General features: G+C 37.4%; 2 protein-coding genes across 3 annotated transcripts in view; both read right to left on the bottom strand.

Annotated features, from left to right (window-relative positions):
• Window positions 1–2,726: 2,726 nt before the first annotated feature.
• prtfdc1b (phosphoribosyl transferase domain containing 1b) lies at window positions 2,727–15,052 on the bottom strand. Its single transcript, XM_042498452.1, is given in 11 exon segments — window positions 2,727–3,560; window positions 5,034–5,110; window positions 5,254–5,300; window positions 5,516–5,598; window positions 7,649–7,666; window positions 11,565–11,630; window positions 12,592–12,775; window positions 14,563–14,669; window positions 14,907–14,978; window positions 14,980–15,034; window positions 15,036–15,052. Coding segments are annotated over 11 exon segments (774 nt in total). The 3' UTR covers window positions 2,727–3,512.
• Window positions 15,053–20,155: 5,103 nt separating this feature from the next.
• The window catches only part of pbx1a (pre-B-cell leukemia homeobox 1a), a 61,434-nt gene continuing 53,691 nt past the window's right edge, over window positions 20,156–27,898 (bottom strand). Inside the window, exons 7-9 of one of the 2 annotated variants that reach the window (XM_042498306.1) lie at window positions 27,107–27,219; window positions 25,184–25,273; window positions 20,156–20,460 (exon numbers count right to left, since the gene is read on the bottom strand). In XM_042498306.1, the coding sequence (XP_042354240.1) occupies window positions 20,368–20,460; window positions 25,184–25,273; window positions 27,107–27,219 (296 nt within the window). In that variant the 3' untranslated portion in view covers window positions 20,156–20,367. The remainder of the gene's footprint in view (window positions 20,461–25,183; window positions 25,274–27,106; window positions 27,220–27,898) is intronic. The other variant, XM_042498307.1, reaches the window with a different exon arrangement.

A 27,898-nucleotide genomic window follows, 5' to 3' on the forward strand; every position in this document is an offset into this window, starting at 1 on the left:
TAGCTGGAAATTTTTGCTTCCAGCGTTCCCGACTCTCTGGGAGTCCACCTTCGGTCAACAGGACTCTCTCAGCCAATCAGAGGCGGCGTTGTAAATTTGAGCGGGCCAATCAGGTGCGAGTTTACAAAAAGTAAACTGCGCTGGTAAAAGGTGGTGTTTTTTAACCGCTCCAACTGAGTTAAACGACTAGGGGAGCAAATACACACTTTCTGGAGGCGACAAAGTAGAAGTAACACAAACACACTGATCACATTTCAGACTTTTTACAATCCTACCCGCTTTCGTTTGTTATAAACAAGGCCGAGCAGGGAGTCACATGTCCTGGTTCAGAGGGAGGTCGAGCAGGGCTGGCATGTGGATGGCAGTGGATGAGGAATGTGAGTTCACACATACCACACAATATATAATCTTTACTCCCATCGTGCTGCCATTATAAACCCCCGAATCAGAAAAATCAAATTAAACACTTAACACCGACAGTCCTTTACTACAAACACAGATTAAGAACAGATTGTGGCTAAAGACCAAATTTAAAGCTCAGATTTTCAGGGCCCTGACAAATGTCCCCTTTATTCTTCTCCACCATAAGGGACCACCTGTTCTTGGGATTGGCAGCTTTTGTTGCAGAGGTCAGTTTAGGGAGGAGACTTTCACAAAGCTGTCCTGTCCAGCCAGTTCTGCTTTCAGTAGCTCTACTGTGGATATAAGCCTTGGAAAATAAAATGTAAATGTTTATCTATTGGTACCTGACAGACAGAGCATATCTTTGATCTACTTCTCAAAGTGTTGGAAATACACCAATACACTTTGAGATACTTGTACCTTGAGTTTTGTGTTTTTTTCTCCAACGGGTTTGACAACTATTAGCCCACTATTTTCTCTGAAGGCAGGATTTCACATTTTAAATAAACAAAAAACAACAAACAAAAAACATGCAATCTTCTTGGGGATTGAACTTTATCAGAGTAAAGTGGTGGCTGGAGTGTGACTCCACTTTTTGTTTTTTTTTCATACCATGACCTACTCCGGAGTTACAAATATTTTTCCTTGCCCAGGTCAAAAAGTAGTATACATTATTGTATTAAAAATATAACTGAAGTATACCAAAGTTATTACAAGCATTTTTGTACTTTTTGTGCTTAACTTAAAGCATACTTTTTAAAACATATATTTTTCTTCTTTTATTTCAATTTTTTTTCAGTTAACTCTTGATACCATTATACAATAAATAAATTTACAATTAAAGTACAGTGTGTTAAAAATGCATGTTAAGTACAATTTATTAGAATTTGTTATGCATTTCAGGAGTACTTAAATTAAAAGTAGAAACAAACATAGATTAAAGTATCTTCTTTTTTAAATGCAGAATCAGTAATAAAATACGTACTGAAGTATATTTAAATGTGTCTTGATGGTCTCTCAAAATTGTACAATCAAGTACACTTAATTGTATCTTGTATTGTCTTTTGTGGCACTGACATGATTAGTATATCAAGTATATTGTTCGTACATCAAAAATAGCACACTTTTAGTATATTAATCATGTACAAATGGAAGTATACTAAGGATACTTATATTAAGTACACTTAAGTATACTTTTTCAAATTGGTTTAGCCCTCTGTGCATGACCCTTCCTCAACCATTAAAAAACAATTCACAGTTTCTGGCTATGATAAACTGTGTGATTTCAGATATTTTTTACAGAAAACATGCTTTTCAAACCCACTTGTAAGTTTTGGGGTTCAGAGGGTATTTAAAGTTTAAACAAAATATGACCATTTATAGTTAAATGTCCCTCCCTTAAGCCAAATCAAAAAATATAACTTCCTTCCCAGTTTTTAAAAAAAATATTTGAAGTGCCTGCCCCATTTTGGACCACCCCCTGCCCTCCCATAAATAACAAACAGTCCCTTATAAAATACTGGAAGAAGGTTTCTTTTGGAAAAAACACTTAAACTACCTTGAGAATCAACCTCGCAACATTTGTAATAGCTGACTTCATCTGCAAATTTTTGGCAAAAAGACAGCACATTTGTGTTTCACACTCTGCATAGTGATTAGTGAAAGATTAAACTAGCAAACATTATTAAGACTAACTAAAATTAGCTTCGTCTAACCAACTACAGCAGTAAAATGGTATTAACACATTAATGCATCATAATACAATCATTTAATATATAGTAATATTCAAAATGGGCATTTTTAGCACATATTTTGGATATTTGAAGTACATTTTTCTTGTAATACTTCTTTATTTTTACTCAATGCAGGCCCTTTACTACAACATAATTCTCTTGGAGCACTTTATCAAGTCGTTAATTCTTGGAGCTAAATTCGGTTAAAAGGTCAGAGAGTCAGTTCACTGTAATCCCCAGCAGACCTCGAGGCCAAGAGAAAAACGGTTTTGTTTTTATGGCACTTTGTGTTCCCTGCTTAAAGACTGGGAGTCATATGTCAGGTGTGTACAAAGAGCACAGCAGCTCAACACAACAGACTCTCTTTTGTTCCTTTTACAAGTTCATTTACCTTTTTCTGAAAAACAAACAATGAACCCGGTGGTTCAGGATGCAGATTTGACCAGTCTTTAAACCCAGAAAGATACAATCATTCACCAGTTAACAAAAAGTTTAGGCGTTTTAGAAATTGAGGAGTCCTTTGAGGAGCCAGTTTCCTGTAATATTATCTCCACCAGCAAGTACAACACCCAAGCACCTCGATACTACAAGAACTGTATAAAAAAGCATGATTTAATCACACCATTCAACATGTTTCAATGACTCAGAGCTCTTCTTTTTATATGACAAGTTGTTTCTGTCTCTAAAAATACATTTTGTAATTCAAGAGAGAGTGTGAGAATAATGTAGTTATAGATACCACCCAATTGCTAGAAACTCTTTCCTAGTGTGTCAAATAATAAAAGGAAAATACAGAAACTATAAAAGTATCCAGATGTACCCAAAACACTGAAAAAACAGAGGTAGTTAGAACATAGTGTTTACAAAACTACTTTGTTTGCCCCTGAGCATTAAAGGTGACAGCTGATGTGCTAATGAAACACCAAAAAGGCATCAACAGGTGGAAAAAATGTAAACTCCTATTACTAATTTCCTCATAAAACAACTCATACAAGTTATGATTATACAGTTCTTTACATTACATACAAGATGTATTAGAATTGAGATGGCATTTGTGTTAGAGTCAAACTAACAAAGGCAAACAGTACCAAAGCGTTAAACATTTTCCATATGTATAACGTCTGTAAACGTGAAGAATAAAATTGCAACATGTGCTTGATTTGCTAAAACAAAATGACCCGTTAAGCTTCAGTGTCTATTGTTAAAACAGATTCATAGAAGGAATGCTACAACAAAACAGGAGATGCTTGAGATCAAATGTCACGATAGCAGCTGTGAGTGAGTGGCATCCCAGGAAAAATGTTCAGGCTTGCTGTTGGATGACATCTGTGTAACAGACGCCTTCTTTTGCAGTCAGGGTTAGGTTTTTTTTTTTTTTTAAATCTTGTATTTCATCTTCCCGCTTTCGCTGATCACACAGATATGCTAAAAAAAAAAAGGGAGAAAGAGCAGTAAATACAAAAATGTTTCACCAAAGGGGAAAACAAACCTTTTCTTGCTTCGTTAAAGTATTTGCTACCATGCTAAAGAGTTTCTGTGTGTATTTCTGTATGTCAAATACACTTAAAAATCCAGGGTTAAAGGGTATTTTTCAGTCCTATTTTCTCATGTTTTTGTGTCTAATGGACTAATGGGAACATTTTTTTTAATTGGTCCAGTATTGAGCGAGAGTAACAGCCAGGCTGCAATTTACACTCAGGGCATGTCAGTGCCATCAATTTACATCCACTAAAAGTGCTTGTTTTTGCTACTCACAGGCTCAGATGTTATTCTAAGTGTCTAACAACTTATGGAAATGCCCCCTACAGAGATATGCCTTTTTTTTAAATTAAAGAAAAATATTCATTTTGTTCAACCAGAAACAGCCCTGAAATCACCACCGCCAAACACTCCAGATCCCATTTAAATAAGTAAGTATAACAGTAAGTTTATCCTTATCCACTTCATTCAAAGTTGACAGAAGCAAAATAAAACTCACAGAAGCCATCTTGGTTCGTCCTTCCACTGTCTCAACAATCACCAACTCTGGTTAGATTATAATAAGCCCTTAATTCACCACTTAGATGTTGAAAATATGCTGCTCTATACACACTAAATTTACACTTTTTTACATGGGGTCTGGCAGGTTTGGCCCCCTTCTCATCATTTTTGGACAAGAAGGCGGAGCTGTGGAGGAGCTGGAGTGGATCTGACTGTAGCGACGCCTCACAGACAGCTCGTCACTCAATCGGCTCTGCCTTAATTTTGTCTAATTTTAAGCCTTAATTACATGTTAGGGGTGAGTTATAAAAAACATGTCACCGCCCTACAGTTGTCATGAATGTTGAAATTAGCCATAGAGATTAAAACTGTTTTTGATGCAGGCTGTCAACATGTTTATGTCTGCTGTTGGTCTATGGAGGTCTGTGGGAATTTTTTTTTTTTTTTTTTTTGGAGTTAGCCTCGAGTGGCCATTTGTTGAACTACAGATTATGGCACTTAAGTGTTGGCTTTACTTTTCAGCCCTGGAGGTTGACGCTTGGTTCTGATGCACTTCAAATTATCCCCTTTCTCCTGATTTGCCTTTTGATTTTTTGTTTAGATACAGTCTTACTTGCAGCTAATTACATTGTTGTAAATTGCATTGTTTAATGGGTATTCTATATTGAGATGGTGCAAATATTTTCATAAAACATGTCTAGTATCTTTCAAACACATTTCGAGTTGTTCCTTCACATAACTGAAACTACAGATCTGTAAAAATAAATAAATAAATTTAAAAAGACATACATGAGGGTGTCCCCAGTATTTCTACTCTGTATTTTAGTGTATCTTCAGAGGTCCTTCGCTGAAAAACAACTAATATTCTCTGCCCTAAACAGTGTCTGTTGTCTTCAAAAAAAAAATGCACCAACTTACATTCAAGTCTCTAAAATACTCATTGTAGTCTAAGGCATATCCAACCACAAACCGATTGGGTATCTCAAAGCCGACATCTGAAATAAAAGACAAAGTAAAACATAAATTGCAAATGTTTCCATGGTCCACTGACTCACTGACTGACAAGCTGCAACAATTGTTGCGAGCGTGAATGAACCACTGATTCATAAACACATGAAAGGGTTAGTCAGGTACATACAGTCGGGGCGACATGCTGAGTTGTGTGGCACTCTCTTCACCAGTAGTCTGAGGAAAATAAAAGCAGACATTGTCATACAACATCTGTCTATCTGTTGCGTAGGACAGGTTTTAATTTTAAAACAGGAGTAACTAAAACCTGCGTCACTTATTCTTTTTCTGTCTCTCTCTCTCTCTTTTTCTGTCTAGACTCAGAGGCAGCAACTGAGTGATTCACAAAGCAGGACAAGTGGGCTGGTTTAGTTTTGAGGTCTTTAACTTACCCCGCTACTTTGATCATTTTGGGCTTGAAGGCCTCAACATGCTTCAGGAGTGTCTTCATTGTCTTTCCAGTGCCAACTATGGCCTGTGAGGGGAAAATTAGAAAAACTGGATTGGGATTGCTACATAATGGAAATGCAGACAAAAGAAAGATTCAGCTCACAAGAGAGGAGGAAGAAGTTGGTCATAGTGTACTTGTATTATGCAACTGTTTATGAGAATTTTCTAAAAATGACTTCCACTGGAAACAAGGAAATTTAACAACCAGCATGTGACATTTTACACAAAAACGCCCCTGACCTCTTGTATGAGGAAGAGATAAAAGTAGTGCTGAGACAAAGCAGCAGAAGTATGTTGTGTCATCTTTGTCGTGTAAATGTAGGTCAACATGGCCTTCACTGATCTTACACACTTACACTTAACATTTTTGGATGGACCGCAGCATGTGGTGGCAGCGCTATACATGGGGTTTGACAGAGGCTGAAGGTCCTGTATTATTGTCACGTTATTCCTTATTCTCTGTAACATGGTAGCAGGGCATTAAAATAGCAAGATAGACAGCTAACGAGCCGTCCGTGGTCATTCTGTCAGTTTTGGACAGAGAAGAATAAGAGGATCACCTCATCAGTTTATTTGAGGAACAGGCCTACATTTACTTAAACGTTATTAACTGAAGGGGTGGTGCTGCCATTATGAAGAGAAGAAGAAAATCAGACACTGATTAAAACTGAAGTGAATATTACGTGTCACAGCACATAGTATGCCTTTAAGACCACATTATGAGAAAAAAGGGAGAGAAAAAATCAGATCCTGGTAAGAAATTCATAACATCACAAGTCTAAAGTTGTAATTTCAACAGAAAAAAAGTGTAATATTACCTGAAAAACTTAGATACACGAGAAAAAAATTTCCCACCAGAAATTCAACATGGCTTAGCATAATGCAAAACAAAGTCCAAAGAGGGAAGAAGCTTTGGTGGATGAATGGACCGGGACTTTCTTCCAGAAGATCAGGGGTTTGTGTCCCTTGTTTATGTGTTCTGAATGCATAAATGTGTGCAGAAACTGGGTCAAAAATTTGACCATTGTTTGATCAACTAATCAAAGCATCCCATCTCAGTTCAAAGACTTTATTTGGCCATCAGCTGGACGCTTTTCCTGGAACTTTGAAATATGACATTAACACGAACACCAACCCTGACAGGTCATGAAGACCTGTCTCCTGGGTGAAAGTCCTGTGCTTGAGCTATTCATCCACCACGACTTCTTCCCTGACTTTGCAACATTAAATTTGTGAGTTATTTTCTTGTATGTTTTTGAGTTTATTTGCATATAAATCCAGCTTTTGTTTAATGAAATAGAATGACTATTCTCGTAATGCTAAGATTTTTTTCCCCTCAATATGCCTTCAATAATTGCATTGTAGTTTTGGTTCCTTGAGGATAATATCTAGTCACCTAGCACTTAAATGCTCTGACCAGCTAGTCGCTAACTTTGTCAGCTGGGGTAGTATACAGTGTATTTTATTTTTAGAGCTTTTTAGCCTGTTGGGAACGAAAAAACACAGATGAGAGTATTGATGCCGAACCAAAACAAAGACTTCAAAGACTCAAAAATGCTCCTTAGAGTTCAGGGGAACTGGATAGTTAGGTTATAGTCCTCCGTGGGTTCATCATTATGAGAAATCCCTTTCACATTATACATTCATTTAAAAATACTGCAGTAAAACATTTCCATTACTTGCTGCAACAGCAGATACAGTCAATGAATGACTGCAGAGGCATCTTCACAGATGTTTGTGCATTGACTAATGACCGTTTAAAATGTTTCATCTTGCCATGTCAACATACAGTAAGTAACCATGACTGAGTGACCATGTTGATTTCTTTCCTGTAAATGTCATTGCTTCCCAATACAGGCTAACAAGAGAAAGTTTGTGATCATGTTGGAAAAAACTTTTATTATTTTCCCAATATAGGTCAGCCACTTAAAAAGTTTCCTCATGTTGAACTCCTGCAGAAGAAAATACAATTCTAAATGGCTCCTCTTGACCTGGATAACCAACCACGGCAAGAAATACAATAGGCCCATTAGATGAAGAGGAAAAACAGAGAAGCAAAAACATGGTTGACTCACCTCGACAATCAGTACGTTCTATGGGAGCATGTTGGGAAGAGAGGAGAGGGAGGGAAGCAAACAATTATTGTTGGTTAGGGACAGATACACTGCTGTATCTTTCAGTCAGCCACACATTCAAAGATAACAGTCGCACAGACAAATGTAAAAACTATGAAGCAAATTAAGCAGTTGCAGCAAAAAAAGAGAAAAATAATTTTAATTACCTTTGTGCTTTTTTTTCTTGTACAGCAACAAACTAAACTAAAATAAATCTAAAGGAAATGATAATCTAAGAGCTTCTTTTTTAATTAAAGCAAAAGCAGTGTTGAAACATGAGCATTAACAAACACATTCATTAAAGCAAGCGCCAAATCAGTAAGGCTTTTGTTAGATTTTATGATGTCAGTGATTATGCAAGGAAATTATTGCCGTAGATAAATGTCAGCCTTGACCACATTGGAAATCCATGATGTCCCTACAGTCTTTCTTTGAATGTCACACTGAAATAGCTAAGATTCTGCAAATGTTTGTCTAATCAACTGGAGACAGCTAGACACTATTTATGTTAAGAGTCATAATCCACGCTTCAGTTCAACTTATGCCAGCCAGGGTTTCCCCGGACATTCATTTATTTGTAGCGGCCCGCCATGATTAAAACATCTGCCACCACGTTTTTATTTTACATTTTTGGAGTTGAACCTTTAATGAGGAGCACTATTGGCCATTTGGTTATTTATTTAACCACACTCACAGAGCACAGAACATACTCTGGGCACAGACGGAGCAGCAGAACACCAATAACTGTGAAAGTGATGCTTTTCCATGACTTTTCAAGGAACCATGAACAAATTTAATGACCATTCACAACATATAACACGAACAGAACTGCGTGGTATACTTTGCTCCAAATGTATGAAAACTAAACAGCAACCTTTTCAAATCTTTGTATGTTTGTTAAATTACATGGAAGTTTATCCAGGGAAGACAAGAGTAATAATTTATTTCATTACACTCAAAAAAATCCAGAATTTTGCAAAACTGTCAGTGATTTTTCAGGCCTGGAAAATAGGACTGTGAATTTTCAGGACGATTCCAGGTTTTTCATGACTGAAGGAACCCTGTTAACTGTTCATTGTGCTGGGTCTAAAATAGCTTATCTCATCCATCAATCTGATCAGCTGTATGCATTTTGTTCACGTTTTACAAAGGGTTTGACCTGAGCCATGCCACAGAAGTGCACAGCTATTATTAATTTATTTTTTAACACAATGGTATTCCACTGGTCATTGATACATGTCCAGGTATCGGTAAAGAAAGGAATAGTATTTATACCATATGTCTTGAGGGGAGTTTGGCATAATAATTTCCACCAGGAGCATGAATCTCAAATTTTTTTTTACTGCAGTCTTGTAAATAATGCAAGATCCCAAGTCTTTGTAAAATCTTGTGGTGTGTGACTAAAAGAAATGACATTGCCTTTGGACTTAAGTCTGTCTTAAGTCTTTTCAAACTCTTCTAGTGTATGTTAGGCATTAGCTAGGTCACAATAAAAGAAAGAAAAAAAACTTTTACAGCCACGTAACTGTAGCAGTTTACTCTACATTTCAGACAAAGGATTCAGCCAAGTGTGTAGTCATGCTTTGTTTAGGCCTCATTATTCATACAGATTTTTTTTAGAGTGCAGTAAACCCTGGGTGGAATAAAAAAGGAATAAGCTATACATTAAAAGGGGAAGTCTGTCAGATACACTGTAGGGAGGCAAGGCGTAAACTATGTAATGTGTTTCTTGTCACACCATTAGTTCACTTCTTCCAGCAAAACATTGCAGCGTTCTGTTACAAACAGGTGACTAAATTTAGCCGTACATCACAGGGAGTTCAGGGATTTCACAAGCACACTTAAAATACTGTGAGTGAAGCAGCCGGCAATGACTCAAGCTTACTACCTCATATCCTATTCATGTTTCAGACATTTTTGCCACGCCTCGCTTCAGGGCACTTTAGTATGTGTGTGTGTGTGTGCTCGGCTAAGATGTGTGCATGACTGTGAGATTCAGATCAGCTGATGTATATTACCTAGAAATACTTATGTGTGACTTCTGTAGTAGTGGTAATTTATCCCAATGCACACACACCCACATAAACGGACATATAGACAGGAGACAAATTAATGGAAAATCATGAATAAGTGAAGAAACATATCAAATGCAGATGAATTCATGCGCCAGGCCTTCTTGAATGGTTTACAGAGTTATGAAAATGATGTGACAAGTGAAAAACTACGCCTCTTACAGTCACCAGATCTTAACCCAGCTGACGCCTATGGAACATTTTAGAGCAACGTGGAAGGAAATGCTCTCACAAACAACCTCTTTAACACTAAATTATTTAATCTAAACTTTCATCTTTTTCATTTATACAGTGATGTATGTGTTTGACTACATTTACAAGCATAAATGTCCCAGTTTTTGCACTTATTCAGAAAAAGACAATAGTCCTACTAAGCTGTTTACATAGACAATTTTCCCATTTACTGTAGTGATGCAGACTTTGATTAACATGTCCCAACATGTTGTTAATCACATCAAAACATGGAAAAGCAGTATAATTGGAGCTGCTTATGCCATTTGCTTCTTTGCATCAAAAAAATGTTTTTTTCAAACTGCTGACTGTCTTGTTAAACTTTGTGAATCCAGCATCCCTTTTTTACATTCTTTTAACCACCTTTTTGAAAAGATCAACCAAACAATATTTGTGCAATCTCAAAGTCAACTTCCAGCCAGTTGTTGCTGCGTGACATCGGTGTTGTGGAAATAACTATAATCATGTCTTTCTTAACGACACAGAAAAAGTTCCATAACATACTGCATAAAAACAAATAAATAAATACATTTTTTTTTAAAGAAGAAGAAACAGGAAAGACACAACACCACATTATGCAAGTTCATATAAAAAAAAGACAAAATTCAAGAAACTGCACCTGCAAACACACTGGAGCACCAGTGGCTACACACTTAGTGTAACTGATTACATTATATTATATTCTTATACATTCATATGATAATGTTATTACCATAACTAGTTAAGTGTAACTAGTTACTATCCAGCACTGAGTATAATGATACCTGCTTGCTATTCCTTGTTGTAGAGTACTTGTCTACGAGTTGAAGAGGTAAATCTCTTAAGTATTTCACGAGAAAATAGCAAAGATTAGAAGAAGTCTCGACATTAAAGATCATTTTGTGTATCAGAAAGATTTTTCCTAATTTTCAACCCCAGGAATCATCTCACAACACCTTCTGTTCATCATGACCACCTGCAGATATATAATCAGGTCGGAAATTTCACCTTTAGTTAATAGTTAACACTGTCTAATCTGGTAACAGTCAGAGCGCGCGCACACACATGCACGCACGCGCACACGCACGCGCACACGCACACGCACGCGCACACACACACACACACACACACACACACACACACACACACAGACTTTGATTACATGATAAAAAAGACCAGCAGATGAAGAGTGAGCCTGCCGACTGCTGTCATCCTGATCTACTGTGATAGCGAGTATATCCTTCCATTTATACAGATTTGACGTGTTTCTTCCACTGGGATAAAGTGGAAGAGACCTTTAAATAATTACATTACAACAGCTGGTATCTGATCACTGCTGGGTTTGCCAGAAACTGCCATCTTTGATCTCCTTTAGGGAGGCACTGAACTGTTTCCTCAGGAAAGAGACGAGATAACAGACGAGAGGGAAGGCTGCCCTCTTGAGGCTGTCATCTATCAACACCCACCATCTCCACGCCATTTATCAGTGTTTGTTTTACTGTAATGCTGCGTATGATAATGTCTTACTGGACTCACACGCTGCTCTTTATAAAAAGTCAAGCTGTTTTCATTGGAGGAGATAAGAAGAGTTTTACCTTTCCAGCTAAAAAAGACAAATCCTCTGCTCCGACTATGTGAAGATCCTCTGTCGACTGGTCATTCTGAGGAAATACAGAAAAGCAACACATTTTTCTGAGTGCTTAGATGTTATTGTAACTGTTATAATGCCAGTGAAATGTGTCATCCTAAAAAAAAGTATGAGTTTGATTTCTTATGCAGAAAAAAGGCAACAAGCAACTCTGCAAACATGTTTCACAAATTGCGAGAAATAAGTAAATCTTTTTTTATTTAAGCTAAAAATAACATAATCTAATAATTATAAATTCATTTTACAGAATTATTATTTTTAAGCACTTTTTTCAGGCCATTTCCTTGTTTGCTTGCTTGTTGTTTAATTTCTTTGTTTGTTTTTTTTCAGATTTTGGGGTAATTTTCTTGTACTTTTACAAAAATATTTTGCTAATTTGGGGTTATTTCTTCTTAAATTTCTTATTGCCTTTTTCCTGTGTTTTTAAAGGAAATCAAGCCAATGTTCTCAGGTTTCAAAGGGTTAACAAAAAGATCTTTCTCTGTAGGGATCCTTTCCAAAATGTTGTTCGACAGAATCAAATTTGAGCCTGTCAGTGGTAAAAACAAGCACTTTGAGTGCTTTGAATTGGCTGAGCAAATATGCTCTGAGCGGTTACTGTACAACCTGTTTTGCAGCTGCTGGATGCGCTGGTCTCGTTCAATACTGAACCAATTTTAAAAACCACAAACACATGGAAAAACAGAGTCCATGTTGAAAATTAGCAAAGTTTCCCTTTAAAAGTCTGCTGTATTTTCTCCGCTGTGGCTCAGTCACCACATGAACGCAGCACACTGAAGGCAAAATTCTACAAAGATTCCTCTGTCATCGTGTCGTACAAAATATAACACACATCTTCTGGCGAAGTCACGGGACTCATGGGAACCATCACGACTGATAATATTAAGCGTGACGAGTGCCTCTCCACTTTCACACATGCCACAGTGTGTGAAACTGTCAGCGTGTGAGTGCTGTCTCTGCGGGCGGAGGCTCACCAGGTAGCTCTTGAGACGGATGAAGTGGACCCTCATGGGGATCGTGCGGTTGGAGTTGCAGCTGAGAGCCTTGATCCTGTCCACCAGGTCGGCACAGAACTGGTAGCCTCCCTTCAGCACACACAGCACCACGATGTCGTGGTCCCCCAGGTCATCCATGATGTTTCGAGCCAAACGTTCTGTCCTGTAAACAAAATGAAAACATGAACTTTCTCTTTAATTTTCTAAAGAAATGTTGAGTCTTCCTATCATCACAATCTGTCCAGGACAGCACAGTGATGTTTACACTCCTGTTTGCAGACTGTATGCTTGTTTGTAAGTCTGCATGCTATCTCAAAAACAGCAAAAAAAAAAAAAAAAAAAAAAGTAATTTGGACTTTGGTAAAGATTAAGCCACGGGCTGGAAAACATTTAACACACACAACTTTTAAACAATTTCTTTCTGAAAAGATCTACTTTTATACAGCTAGGCAATATTCATTTATCAGTGGAATAATAAGTGAATGTTTTGGGTTAATGTTTACATACTAATGTATGCCAAATCAACAACTGTGATTAAACCTGTGACAAAGGAAAAGAAGAAGAACATTAAATGCAATTATTTTGATAATCTTTTTAGAGTTTAGACTTCTGTCTTCTTCAGTGGGAATGTTTTATGTATTGTTTTTCTCATAGATGATAATAAACTGAATATATTTGGGTTTTGGACTGTTGGTCAGACAAACAGCCAGGGTGGGGTAGTCACAGATGTAATCGTGATTATACAATCAGGTGGAAATTTTAATTTCTCTTGTGCAAAAAAATAAATGCAGAAAACCTCTGACTTCCCAATACAAAGGCAACTAACGTAATTTCTGTAGATGATAGATCCTGTTTTGACAAGTCTAAAATGATGTCAGAATATGGCCACGACAGTGTTTGTTATGACAAGAAGTTCAACTTTCACTCTGGACCCATGCAATGAATTTTTCTTTTTCCAGGACAACGTCCGGTTTCAGATAATTTTAAAAAGCTGCTATTTCTCCTTTTTTTTTTTTTTTTTTTTTTGGGGGGGGGGTTTTATAGAAGAAAAAGGATATTAACGATCCTGAAAACTAAAAATTGCTTGTTTTTCATTTACAAATCAAATTACTATTTGTTTTTTTGTTTTCTCATCTCTGTCTCTGAAGGGAAAATTCAAAGACAGAAAAACACACTAACACTAGTCACCATGTGTCTGACCATTTCTTTTGCTTTAACCCTTTGAAACCTGGACCATCATCACTTTTCTCGGGCTGCATTCACAGGCCTTTAACAACTTTTTAACCTGTGAACCCTGAGAAAACTGTTTTCTTTTCTATAAACATGTGAAGAAAGGCAATGAGCAACATGGAAGAAATATGCTGCAAATTGCAAGAATTGCTTTAAGATATAGAATTTTTTATGTTTTTATAAGCTGGTAAAATGTCAAGATAACCTTATAATGATCAAGGTTAAATATTTAACAGAATTATTGTTATTTTTTCCCAGGTAATTTCCCTGCTTTTTTATTGTTGTTTTAGTTTTTGGTGTTGTCATTTGGATGTTTTGGTTTGGGTGTTTTTGTTGTTGTTTTTTATTTGTTAGTTGTTGTTGATGTTTTTTTTACTTTCCAAAGGGGTTTTTTTGTATTGTTTGTTTTGTTTTGTTTTTTTCCAGGTAATTTTGTTGTACATTCGTACTCTCAAGTTGCTCATTGCCTCCTGTCCATGTTTTTTGAGAAAATCAAGCTGATTAACCCAGGTTTAAAAGGATTACGTTTTTCATTGTCTGTTTGTTTGTTTGTTTGTTTTCTTTTTTAGTCTGTCTGCTTTTGCATATAAATTCCTCTAATTATTTTTTTTTTACATGCTGAAAATAAATCAAATTAAAGCAAAGCTGACAGCAGAAACATGTGGGCAGCTCTGACAGCATCTGAGCAGGGTTTTGGGTTAGACCCGTGTTGTGTTATACCTGTCCATGATGACGCCATGCGGGATGAAGACGCAGTCTAAATCTCCGGCGTAGTGAGCAGGGTAGCTGAAGAGGTCTAAACTGTAGCCTGGCCAATCATCGTTAATCTGAGAGGAAAACACAAACATTAAGTAACTTCATAACTGATCGACTACAAGCAGTAAAACACCAGCCATCACTAAACTGCGATCTTTTGGCTGAGACACACATGTGCCTCCACAGGAAATAAATCTACAAGGTGCGCAAAAGTTGTCTGCTGTCGCCATCTGTGCGTCCGAGAAAGAGTACGACTTCTCGGCACGCAGCACTCGTCCTACACACGCTGCTCTTTCTTATTAAATTACCAAAATCCCGCCGTTTCTTTGCTCGGATCGCACAGCGGAGTCTGCCATGTTGTTTTCCTGCATGCACAAAACAGGCTCTTGTCCGGGGAAAGTGGTGGTGCAGGCTCTCCGAGAGACCTGGCACCGTGCGGAGAGAGGAGGAGCATCAGGCTGGAGGAATGTTCACAACTTTCAGACAGTTTGCATCCCTCTGTGCTGTAATACGATGCTGCTGCCGCCAGAGGCAACATTACACTTTTTTCTTTACCACATGGCTGCTGCTTACGCATTTGAAACTTTAGCAAACTGGCTTGAATTCTTGACGACAAGACATTTGTAAAAAAAAAAAAAAGTACAAGATTACCTTATTATCTGAAAATTTGTAAACAAAACAACTTTTTTTTTTTAAAAGGCAAAGACATGACCGGTGGTAAGTGCTTTAAAACTATAACTGTGTTATATAATTTAGAATATGCAATTATGATACACATAAATATAGTTTTCCCCTAGCTTTTGACATTTCTTCTTGACATTTTTCCCTACATTTTTAAAAAATAATTTTCTAAATCTACTAATTTCTTGTGATTTTGGAACATTTCTTACAAAGTTGCTCATTGCCTTTTTTCTCGTGTTTTTGAAAGGTGTCACACTGATTTGCTCAAGGCTTAAATACTTATGAAAGGTGTCTGAAAGCAGCACAAGAAAAGTCATGTCACTCCAGGTTCAAAGGGTTCAAAGAGTTTACAGACGTCCCCCACCGTCAGACCATCAGAGACCAGCTCAAACAGGACTTTGGTCACATTCCTGGCTCCTGAGGTGACAGAAGTCACACAATATTACTTTGTTAAAAACAGTGTTACATATTAGAGTGCCTAATTACAAGAAATAGCCCTGCATTCAAGATTTAGAAGTATATTGAAATTATTATTATTATTATTATTATTATATTATTATTATTATTATTAGCAGTAGTAGTAGCAGTAGTATTAGTAGTAGTAGTAGTAGTAGTATTGTTGATGTTGTTGTGCTGTATTTTTTTTGGCACAATTTATGTAAGAATAGTCTACTAAGCAACAAATAAAAGGTTAAGATCTCATCTATAGATATATGTTTTAATGTTCACAAATGTATTGAGTGAAAAACAGAAAATAAGCAGAATAGTTTCAGTTCAATGCCATTAAAAGTGATTACAAAATACCCAGCTGGCAATAATTAAATGTAAACCTTCCCCTTTTATTTAAATACCACCTTTACATGTGGGTGCTGTAAAAGCTTTTGAACTACATGTGGTGACATTGCCATCTTGTGGAGAGAGACAGACACTTCTTGCCCGTCACTGCTTTTGTTTTAATCAAATCATTGTGTTTGTAAGTTCATATTCCCATATTCCTTAAGCATACACTCTTCAGGACATTCTCAATCATGGTCTCATATTATTATTTGTTTTCTTTTTCTCCAAAACAAGAGAAAAAAAAGACTTCTCAGCCTGTAATTTCATAGCCCAAGATGCCACACCCAGTCTCCTATGCAGAATATAATTGGTGTGTGTGTGTGTGTGTGTGTGTGTGTGTGTGTGTGTGTGTGTGTGTGTGTAAATGAGTGAATTTAGGATGAACCACCCAGGGACTCATGTGGTCGGTGGGTCCAGCAGCAGCAGCAGTAGAGACTGGGGTCTGGGCTGTTGTGTCACTGCACATTAAGGCAGTGTGCTGGGCTCTGTTGAGAGGGGGAGACAAGGTGTCCCGTGCTCGTCTACGGCAGCTGTAATTATAAGCAGTGGTACAATGACAGCTGGGGAGGCAGATGTCAACAGCAACATTAGATTTCAATCAGCGTGCACAATGTCACCACCCCTGAGGAACAAGGAGGTGTAAAAACAGCACTGCGTGACAAAATCCCTAAAAAAAAACAAAAAAAAACTGCAGAAAACAGATTTCAGTCTCTGCACAACTTATTTCACAATCTTTGTTTGAGATGATGATGCAGCAGGCTCAATGTTGTGATGATGACGGGCGTCTGAGCGAGGCCAGGAGATGTTTGTGGATGAAGTCTTGTTGTCAGATTGTTTTTGATGCCCTCTCTGTTGGTGAGAGCAGGCTGGCTCCTTCGCTGCCCTCCAGGCGCAGGGGAGCAGACTGGCTTTGGCATTTCACACTCGCTCAGCAGTCAAGGCCTGTGACCGTCCGACTTTACGACCAACTGCTCCCTCCTCATACCCTCACCCCCGTTGTTGGGCCAATTATGAATATTCAGTTGCAATGAAAGTAATTCTGTCAGACGTGCAACTGTCCAGCCAGATAGTGTCAGTGGTGCTTATTTGAAGGCAGGATCTCACAAGGACGTGACTGTTATTCTCCCAAGATTTTGGAAATTTAAGGTGACAAAAACTGAGTGTAAGATGACCTAAATACTACAGAAACATAATACATTCACTTAAAGAAAAAAAAATCCCTGTTTTGCTTAATTATTGAAATACAATCTCATAATTCTGAGAAAAGTTTCAATTAAAAAAAATCAGCTTTTTTTCCTCAATGAACAGCATAATCTTTTAAAGTCTAATTTTTATTTTTTTATTTTTATATTTTATATATATATATTTTTTTATTTTTTAATCAGAGAATCTCATTCATTCGGAAAAAAAAGAGCAGTATTTTTTTTAATTTCAGGAGAATGTCATTTATTCAGAAAAACGATCAGATTTGTTTTCACAAGTGAAAAAGAAAATCAAAGAAATAAATGAATTAAATCAATGAGATAAATCTTGCAAATTCTTTTTTAAATATCATAGCTGCATTTTATCTTTATATATTTTTGAATCCTCAAAAAAAAGCAGTTTTTTGTGGTTTTGTCTCTTTGAGGCAATTTTGTGTGTCTCTGTAGTTGTTTTGCCCCTTTTTGTATTAGTTAAGAGTCTCTTTGCAATACCTTACATCTCTTTGCAGTTCTTTTGTGCCTTTTTTGTTGTTTTGTGTCTCTCTTGTGGTTTGGTTGTTTTGCAAACTTCTCTCTTTGCAGTTTCTTTAAATTTTTTTCTGGTCATTTTGTGTCTCTTGGTGGTGATTTTTGAGTCTCCTCCTGGTCAGTATGTATTAGTTTGATTGACATTTTGCAGGTGAAGGCCAGAAGGGGCTCTGACACTTTAGGCCATTCTGTCTGTCTTTTCTTTCTTTCTTTTTTTCCATCATTCCTTTGTTTTTTTCCTATTTGTTTCCTAATTTTCTGTCATTCTTTCTTTAGTTTTTTGTCATTCTTTCTTTGATTTTCTCTCTTTCTTTCCTGTCGTTCTGTCAGAGCCACTGAGGTCTCTCCACTGCCTCTTCACTCTTTCACTTCTAGTCTACATGTGTGTTTGTGTGTGCCTTGGTACACTAACATGTTGGATAGGAGCCATAATAGAAGGCGGCAAACACGCACAGCCATTAAAGGCTCGATGTCTTCTGGCAATCACTAACCTTGGTTGACTTTCATTCTCACAACAATGACTGCGATTAGCGTCTGAAGCCTCTGTGTGACGCTGAGCAGAAAGAGGAGCCTTTGCTCTCCTGTGAACTCCACGATAAAGAAAATGATGATGTATAATCTCGCTGTATTACATATCATTTTTTAATGTGTTGAAAACCCTTTCCAACAAAGCAAGTCAAGCACAATGGTGCACATAAACACATGTTGAAAGTTCATGAGCTAATTCACGAGTAGGAAAGCAAAAAAAAAAAAATAGAAAATTAATAGCCTACATTAAGCATACCATAAAAAAATACAAAATAACAAATAGGCCACACAACATAAAAAATGTCTATAAAACAAGGTTAGACTGCTCAGAAAACACATTATTTGACATAAATGACTTGTCCTTTCTTTAGTGCTTAATGGTTAACATTTACAATGTTCATAAATTTTTTTGATACTGAAAAAAAAAAAATCTGTTTGATAGTAGCATGAATTCAAATGTCTACATTTGTTTTGGTGTCAATTCTAAGGGTTACTAAAGCAGAGTAATATATTGACTTGAATGCTTTATATTTTCAAATAAACACCCAGGAAGAGGACACCATTCATTAAAATGAGGAACGCAACATTATCTTCACATCAAAGTGTCCTCGTTAGAGCCGAGCAGCAGTTCAGGTACATCCAGATGCTTCGCGGCAATGATCGGTGGCTCCATGCTGAAGCATTTTCTGGACCTGCGCTGCAGATTCAGGAGCAAAGATCCACCGTAAAACTCTATTAACATAATGACTTCCTGTTTTAAGTGGATTGTGGTTCATGTACTGAAAAACAAAACTCAGTTACAGACGTTCTTGACAAACTTTGTCCTCCGTAGAAAGTGATATTTCTTCTCATGTTTCTTTCTATTCACTTGATTGTAGCACCAGAGCTAAATGACAGACCATGGTGATTTAAATGAGAAGAAAAAAAGACATAAATCTGTAGATATTTGATGAAAGAATATATTAAAAACCTGACTCCACGGTGACACACTTTTCTTGACAGTTTTGGTTACATCAGCATTTTGGCATCGTTAGAAAACTTGTATTCTGTATTGGTGGAAAACAATAAGAAATATCATGAAAGACTCAAGTAAATTAAAAAAAAGTCTTCTCCTTGTCCAGCATAGATTGACAAAAAATAAAAAAACAACAAAATTCCTGTTTTTCTTATTGCAACGGTGAATCCTGCAATTCTGTGCCTGTCACTCCACCAATATGCTGCAGAACCAAAACCAACGGAGTGAAAAATAATTTGTTTTTAAGCCGATATATCCTCCATCTTAATGAATGATGTCAAGCTTGTCCGATTTGATGACAAGTATTTATTTATTGTTTTACAGATAACATACTTCACAGGGTTACCTTAGAGGTAAAATCTCCTGACAGAACTCTGTTTTTGACTCGTCGGAGACAGAGGGGGGAAGATGAACATACTTTTTTTTTTTTTTTCAAGCACACATTGTAAACAACTGAGCAATATTTAAGTCTAAATGGCGTACCATAGAATAGGTGAGAGACAACAAAATGTAAGTAAGAAGATGTGCCTCCTGCTTGCAAAGACAAAAGTTTCATTTTTACAAAACAAATAATGGTCACTGACATATTTTTTCTACTACTTTTTTTTAGTGGCTGAGAGGTAGAATGAAGTATTTTCAGTTAAAACCAATGATTTGATTTATTTACTTTATCATATCATTTCATCATTATGAGTGAAAACATTACGAGTGAATAAGTAACCCCAGCCCTCTGAATATAATGTGAAATCTGTACAAAAACGTCTCCATTGATTGCGGTATTGTTTTAATTTTTATTGTGAAACTTTTTGTTTGTATCCCAAATATCCAACGTTATAAGCAGAGGAAATTTTTTTTTTTTCTGGTTAGGATTTCACAGCTCCTCTCCAAACTGCGGGGCAGTGAGCTCCTTTTGTTTAATACTGTGAATATCAACGTCAGTCCATGGATTTTGTAGATGAGATGTAGAGGTGGATTTACTCAGTTGGAAGTATCCGAATGAACGCTTCCGGGTCCTTCTGTGGGCGATGTCACTGACGAAGGAGTCGGAGCATCTTGCCAGCCACCATTTGTCTGTGTAGATAAGAAAAAAAATAGTTAGCTTCATGGTAAGACATATTGTATGTTACAGTATTGAAATAATAAAGTATTTTTGAGCAAATTGGTTTGATTTCTTTTAAGAAACAACCAACTTAACAAGACACAGCCCGAAAAATAGCTAGAAATTAGTAAAAAAAAAAAAAAGTTGCAAGAAAACTGTCTGAAAAAAAGCAAAAATAAATCAAATGTAAAAAGTTAAAAAAAAAAAAAAGAAAATGGCCTAAACAGTGCTAAAAAAGTATTTGTTTTATATCATTGCTGTGAATCAGCAATTAGTGAAACATAATTTTAAATATAAAATTATTATAATTATAAACATTGTTTTTTGGACATTTTTCCCTCTTATTATCCTCCCTTTAAAAAAAAAAAAACAACAAAAGTCATTTTTAGGTAATTTTCTTGTCACCTTGCAACACATTTCTTGCAATATGTGGGACATTTTTTCCAGGTTGATCATTGCCTTTTTCCTGATGTTTTCAGTAGAAGAAAAACAATTTGCTCATGTTTCAAAAGGGTAAAATAGCTTGTGAAAGGCTTGCGAACGCAGCGTAAGAGAACCGATGTCAATCCAGGTTTCAAGGGTTAAGGATAAGGTTGGCACTATTCTATATTTTTCCCAAAAGAGACCAAAGCAAACAGTGAACTGATCCAGAGTATTGCCTGTGTGGATAAAGCCTGATATATCTTATTCCTCTGTGCCATAGAGCTCCATTGTTGTCCAAAAACGATTATAAACACATCAGTGAGTCACAGCGTTGGGCTGGATGCCATGTTCTGCATCAACACTGGTACTGTTGTTTATTTTGAGTCACTGTCCTTCTGTTGTAAATACTCACGAGAGCACCGGGGGTCCAATCTGACACCCGGAGCAAAGCGGGTGAAACAGATTTTAGGTAACATTATACAGCCCAAGAATACAAACAATTACAATTAACAACAATAACAATAGCAATATGAAGATGATACGAGCCTCTTATAGTTCTTTTATAATAAATGCACTTTAAAGGCCCACTGTGTAAGGATATGTATTAACAGTAATAAAATATAACAGGTTTTATTTAGTGTATAATCGCCTGATAATAAGGATTGTTTTATTTAATTATTTAAGGCTGAGCTGTTTATATCCACATCGAAATCGGCATGTTTCTACAGGAGCTCAGAACAGACAAACCACACACTGGCTAAGGGTTGGGCTTATTGCATTTTCACGTCAGCCAACATCATGAGAAGCGCTTCTTATAACAAGCAGAGTCAGAAAAACACCTAATTATGTTTTTAAGCAAGAAACTGTTTTATCCAGTGTTTTTAGCAGTTAAAATTAGAGGGGCCGTTTGTTTCGGGGGGGAGAGACCTCCTCAGATAATTCACCTCCTCAACGATGAACACTGAAGGATTTCTAACAATGTGACGTTTCAGCTGGTTACAGTCTGCAATCCTCACAGCTCGATATCAATGAATTCCCCTGAATCTTACACACCGGATGTCTGAATAAAAAAATTCAGCGTTTCATTAAAGCTTGTGAATGAAGTGCTACTGCTTGTGTTTATTAACCTAGATACATTTTTTCTCCGACATCTAGTGCAGAAATCCTATTAATTTCAAGATTCTGCTTCTCACCATTAAAGTAATACTTCATGCCCCACATGATGGTGAAAAGGGAGTGTTCAAAATAGTAATGTTTTAGTGAAAATGCATGTGTTTGGGAGGTATTGACTGTACAATTAAAAGAGACTTGGATTATACTGCACAAGCTGCATGAGAGTTTGTGAACGAGTGTTTTGATATAGTTTTGCTGTATCTTTTGAACACATTATTCACCGTGGAGGTATGTGAGACAAACGTTTTCCTCAAAAATTCAATGCAACACGTGGTGATTAGTTTATATATAAATGGTCATTTTTGGGGTGAAGTATTCCTTTAAATGTGAGAAAACGAATCTTGAAATTGATCCGATATTTAATGGCGAGCCAGTGAAGTTTTTGAACAACAGGAGTGATGTGATCAATGGAGGGAGTTGTGTTAATGATACAGGCAGCTCAAGTCTGGACCAGTTGAAGTTTCTGAAGACAATTATCTGTCCAACTTCTACTTCACAGTCGTCACGAAAAACTGACAAACAGAGACTCTTCATTAAAAATGGTATCGCGCCACTTCCCTCATTTTCCCTGCAATCGGCTGACATAATGTGAGATAAACAGAGGAGATGAAACACAGAATACGCAGACCTTTCATATATCTCAGAATATACCCCTGAGATGGTTGATAAAAGAATAAATTATCACAATAAAAAAATAGCTCTTTAAAATGGAGGCCTTCTCCCATCATGATAAAAGGTTGACTAAAGACCATTAAGGACATTAATTGCAATTTCCACGCTATTAGTTAGAGCTGGGGACGTGCTTTGGCAGCCTCTTATTTCCAAACCCTGTTATTTCGCGTAAAGACTGTCTGTCATCTTATTCAGAAGCAAGAGGGAGAAAAAGAAAGAATGAGAGAAAAAAAAACATTCCCAGTCTGTGAGAGAGGCAACACCCACCAGCAATTTGAGGGGTGTAATTGCTGTGCAAGGATAAAGAAGGAGAGGTGAAGCACGAGAGCTCAGTCAGTAGATCTTAGGAAGAAAAAAATATTATCTAGGCTAAATAAAAACAACACTTCATTCACTGAAATGTTTAGTTTAAAGTGCTTTTTTTGAAAAATAAAAGAACTATAAGACGCTCATATCGTCATCACCAATATGCACTTTATTCTTTGATATTTCTGCTTCTCTATTATACAGCCTAAAATCTAGCCCACAATTAACTGTAACTATTAATTTAACAATCAAAAGTATTTTGTTAAATACATCGCTGCATGATAATAGTTTTTCTTGGTAGTGCATTTCTAATGTGTTTTCCCTGATTTTTATAGCATATAATATATATTTATAGCATTTAAGGGTTACGGCAAAGAGGCCATGATTAGGGCTGGTGCTACCTGCCAATCTTGGGTATTTTCTGAGATTAAAGTGGTAATTTTTAGAGAAAAAAATCTCATAGAAAGTAAGGTCACGTAGCAGGAAGAGCGACACAGTCCATGGAGGGAATAAACCGTGGTGGATGAATGGTTCAAGATCCCGACTTTCACACAGGAAGCAGACTCGAGTCCTGTCTGAGTCTGAATTTTAGCTTATTATTTTTAGATTTAGTTGACTTTTTATTGTCAGTTTTACGATGTGTAAAGCTGCTGATTGCACAGTGTTCATAAACTTTTGCAGAATAGCTGAGTAGGCATGTTAATGTTAACGTCATATTTCAACATTTCTAGGAAGCCAAGGATAAAAGCTTACATAAAATCAGACAATTACGAACTGAAATAAAATAAGATAAATTATGGTCAAATATTATTGTACCACAAATTTTTTTTTAACTCTCTTCTCAATTTGCGACTGTATTTCTAAATCCAGGCCACTGGTAATGACATACCACACAGGCAAAACATTAAAAATGTGAATGTGTTATTTTTCTATGAAATTATAAAATACAGAAAAGAACCATCAATATATCAGAGTATAACTGACACTGAAAACTTTAAATTTTGGTTTATAATATTTTGTTATTGTGTAAATTGAGCAAGAAGATATTTAATTTGTGGCTACGATCTTTGTTCAGCTCAGGAAAAACTAAACAAAAAATGATAACATGGAGCAAACAGAACATTTTTGTCATATAAATAGAGGAGTCATTGAGGGTTGTGAAAACACCTTCAGAGCAGTGTTGTTTTTCTTTATTTTTAACAACCATCTGGGGTATTTATTTTTTTAGAAAATGCATAGCTCTGAGACTCCAATGTAAAAGTACTACATAAGAAACACATTCATAATGGCGATAATTCATTACATCTCTTTCTGACTGAGCCCAAATTTCCACTAACACTAGTTTGTTAGTTTTGCATTTTTCATAAAAAGAGTGTATTGAACATGTCTTTCCAGCCGACACTATTGTAGGTTGTAACTAGCCTGATGCACCCATGTTCTTATTTTAGCAGGAGGGGTGTTGCAGGCTGGGCTGTCAGTGCCGCTGTTCCTGTGGATGAATGATCTGACCAATGTGCTTGGACTGTTAGCCCAAAGCCCCGCTCTTTCTGTCCCTGTGACTGTCGTATTGATTCTGTTCAGCCCCGCGCTGGCTGTCGCTATGGATCTACATGCTAACACACTGCCTCCAGTGCCGCCTGTCCCACCCCGCCCAGCCCTGCAAGAAGACCTAGAAAACAGGCCCAAGCTTTGACAGGCTAGTTAAAGAGTTATTTTAAGAATTAGCAACTTCTTTTTGTATTGTGAACCTCGTCTTGGGAGGTATGACTTGTCCTATGGTGCCAATGTGAGAGCAGTGTTGGGAGGGAGGATGACACCTGTGTCCTTGTTCCTGTCGACTGCAGGTGTCTCGCTAACGCTAATATCCTCCGACAGACCAGGAGCGTGTCCAGCTCCTCAGCCTGGTAGCTGCCTCATTGCCTGCCACCTAGGGCACGACTGGAGCAGGGGGGCAACTGGCTGGACAACAGCCCAACCCCGGCACACTCTGCTAAGTGGCATCCCAGCACACACACAGAATTACACAACATCACACACATCCTGCAACTGGGGAATCATCGCGAAGTGAGACAGCATAGAAAACGTTGAGAAGGACAGAAGGAGATTGTTTACAGGTCTTACGTTGATGCCCTGTGGACTGTACATCTGGCTGGCTGCGAGGCTGTCACTGTATCCTCCGGTCTGGCTGATAACATGGCGAAGGGTATCCACCTGGAACAGCAGGGACACACAGACAAAAGGCCTGGTCAGACAAAAGCTCTGGATAACAAAGACAGCCATGCACAAGGAAAGGTCAGTCTGATAGTAAAAGGGTACCATAAACAGGAAAAGGTTACAAACGGCGAATCAGAACGATTTGGCTGCTATTACAAGCTCGATAACAAGCGTCGCAAAGCATGAATACAAGAGAGGCGACAAGAAGTAACTAATTATGAATGTATTTGCTGTTGTGGATAAATAATACATCAAAATCAGACATAAAAACACTTTGCAACTCACTCTTCTACATGCAGCTGCACACTAGTGACAATATTCTACTATATGTTCAGGTTTTCTACAGCTTAACAGACTTCAGGGAAAATGCTTGTTTAATTACAATATTATCATTTGAAAATGAAATGCAAAATGAACCATTCTCACTAAAATTGTGACTCATATCGCTATATATCGATAGCCGTCAATATAATCACTTTTTGCACCACTTTTTCCTATCCGCATTTGGGATTCAACTGCCTTGATGCCCAGAGTTTAAAAACCTTCATAAAGTACAGCAAAGTGCTTTTGGTTCCACCATCATGATCTATGTGACATTAATGCAACAGGCATTCAGTTAATTATTTTAAAAATTATGTTAGCAATTATTTTTAGAATTTACAATGTAATATGATAAAAAAAAAAATCATAAAACCTACTTTCCATGCTTTTGCATTTTTGCATGTTTTGCAAGAGTAGTTTTAGACTTTTACTGCCAGTTTAGGCCTTATCATTAGATTAATAAATTCAATGCCTTTTAAAGCTCCAGTAGGTAGGACTGGGATATATTGAAGGAAATAGAAGAAAATACATTTTCTTTAGTGTATAATCACCTTAAAATATAATCATAGTTTTTTGGTTACCTTAGAATGAGACATTTATATCTATATATGGAGCGGGTCCTTGTCCACAAACTGCCATGTTGCAAATGTAGCTGAACAGACATAAGCATTTTTGCGTTTTTGCTTTGGCCATCGTAGTTAGCAGCCTCTCTGCAACGAGCAACTCTGGAAAAACACTGATTTTAATAACATGACACAGCTTTATTCAGTGCTTTTACTGGTTTAACAGATCTACAGGAAGCTGCTTTGTATCTTTTAGCAGAGCAGCCTGTCAGGTTATGCATGAAAACACACCTGCAAATAAGCCCACTTGGCTCCGCAGGCCAATTCAGTCAAAGTAGTACTTTCTATTTTTTTTTCTTTTAATTGTAGTGGACCGAGAGCTAGGTCGCTCTGTTCAGAAAAATAACCCTTTAAAGGAAACATGAGTTTCAATAATTAAAGGCCAACCCTGAAGACCTCTTTATCTCTTACAAGGGTCGTCCCTTCTGCATATTCATGGACGACCCAAAGCGTTTGGAAAGCTGATCTGAATAGAAAAGGGGATGGAGAAATTATGCCAAAAGCACTGAAACCAAATGAGAATATCACCACGGGTAGTGATTCCTTAATCTATGGTGAGAGTTGTAACACTCCGAAACACTGCGCTGGTCATCACTGTCCACTGGGGCAAGGTCAGGCAGCCGCAGTGCACCAGTGGCTATGTGAACTCTTGTCAGGAGCGTTGATGACTGCTGCACCGTTTCCAAAACTGTCTGCAGTCGTCTACTCAACCGTGGGTTGACAATGGCTTCTACGTTAATGTAACGCTTCAGGCTGAGTTTAACCTTTGATTCAGTGTGTAGGTCAAGTCATTGTGGGCGTCTGCACTTCCAGACTGGACAGTGGTTCAACAATTTCACATGAGATCTCAAGAGCTTTGGGTTGCTAACCTTGGAGAGACGCCTACCTGGGATTGTATGTTGGCCCCAACCTGCCCCCCTTGGTATGAGTCCCCATTGAGGGACTGCACACTCATGAACAAGTCTCCGGAGTTTGACATGTTAAAAGAGCCAGCAGAACCTGAGAATACAGAGGCAGAGAGGAAGAAAGAGAGCAAGACAAAGACCAGGGAAGAAGAGAGGAACAGAATAAGGAGTTAAAATGATCATGCATAAGCAAAAGTGCATTAAGTGGGTTAGTTTGGGAGGGTGTAGGCATCATGAAAAAGCCTTTCTTTGCAAACCTGCATGCTCCAGATGTAGTCTGCGCACATTAAAATATCACTGAGCCATAATTTACAAGGAAAAATCAACCAGCAAGAACCATGAGACAGATAATCATCATAAAACTGTTTAAGTCCAGTTAAAACGAGCCTTATGGATTGTATTGTTGTTAAACGTCCGTGCTGCTGGTGTTTCATTAAGGAAGTAATAATTGATCTGCAGGAAGACCCAAAGAATCGTCTTCGTCCTTTAATGGACCCTAAGCTCCCCAGATGTAAAGAGACCATCGCGTAACTTGATTTCAACACCCGGTCATAATCCAATACAGTTGCGAAGTCTCTATATGACAAAAGACTCCGCTTGCCCTCTGAGCAGCTTAATGGCATGCACAGGGTCAACCGGACAAGAGGCAGGAAAAAATTAACATCCGCAAGACCAAGAGGTCAATAACAGAGACGGAGAGGGAGAAAATGAGTGAGAGAGACAGACAGAAAAGGCGGAGAAGAACGAGAAAAAAGCAACAAGAAGAGCAAGCA

Source organism: Plectropomus leopardus, chromosome 12 (genome assembly GCF_008729295.1).
Source record: "Plectropomus leopardus isolate mb chromosome 12, YSFRI_Pleo_2.0, whole genome shotgun sequence".
Taxonomy (NCBI): domain Eukaryota; kingdom Metazoa; phylum Chordata; class Actinopteri; order Perciformes; family Serranidae; genus Plectropomus; species Plectropomus leopardus.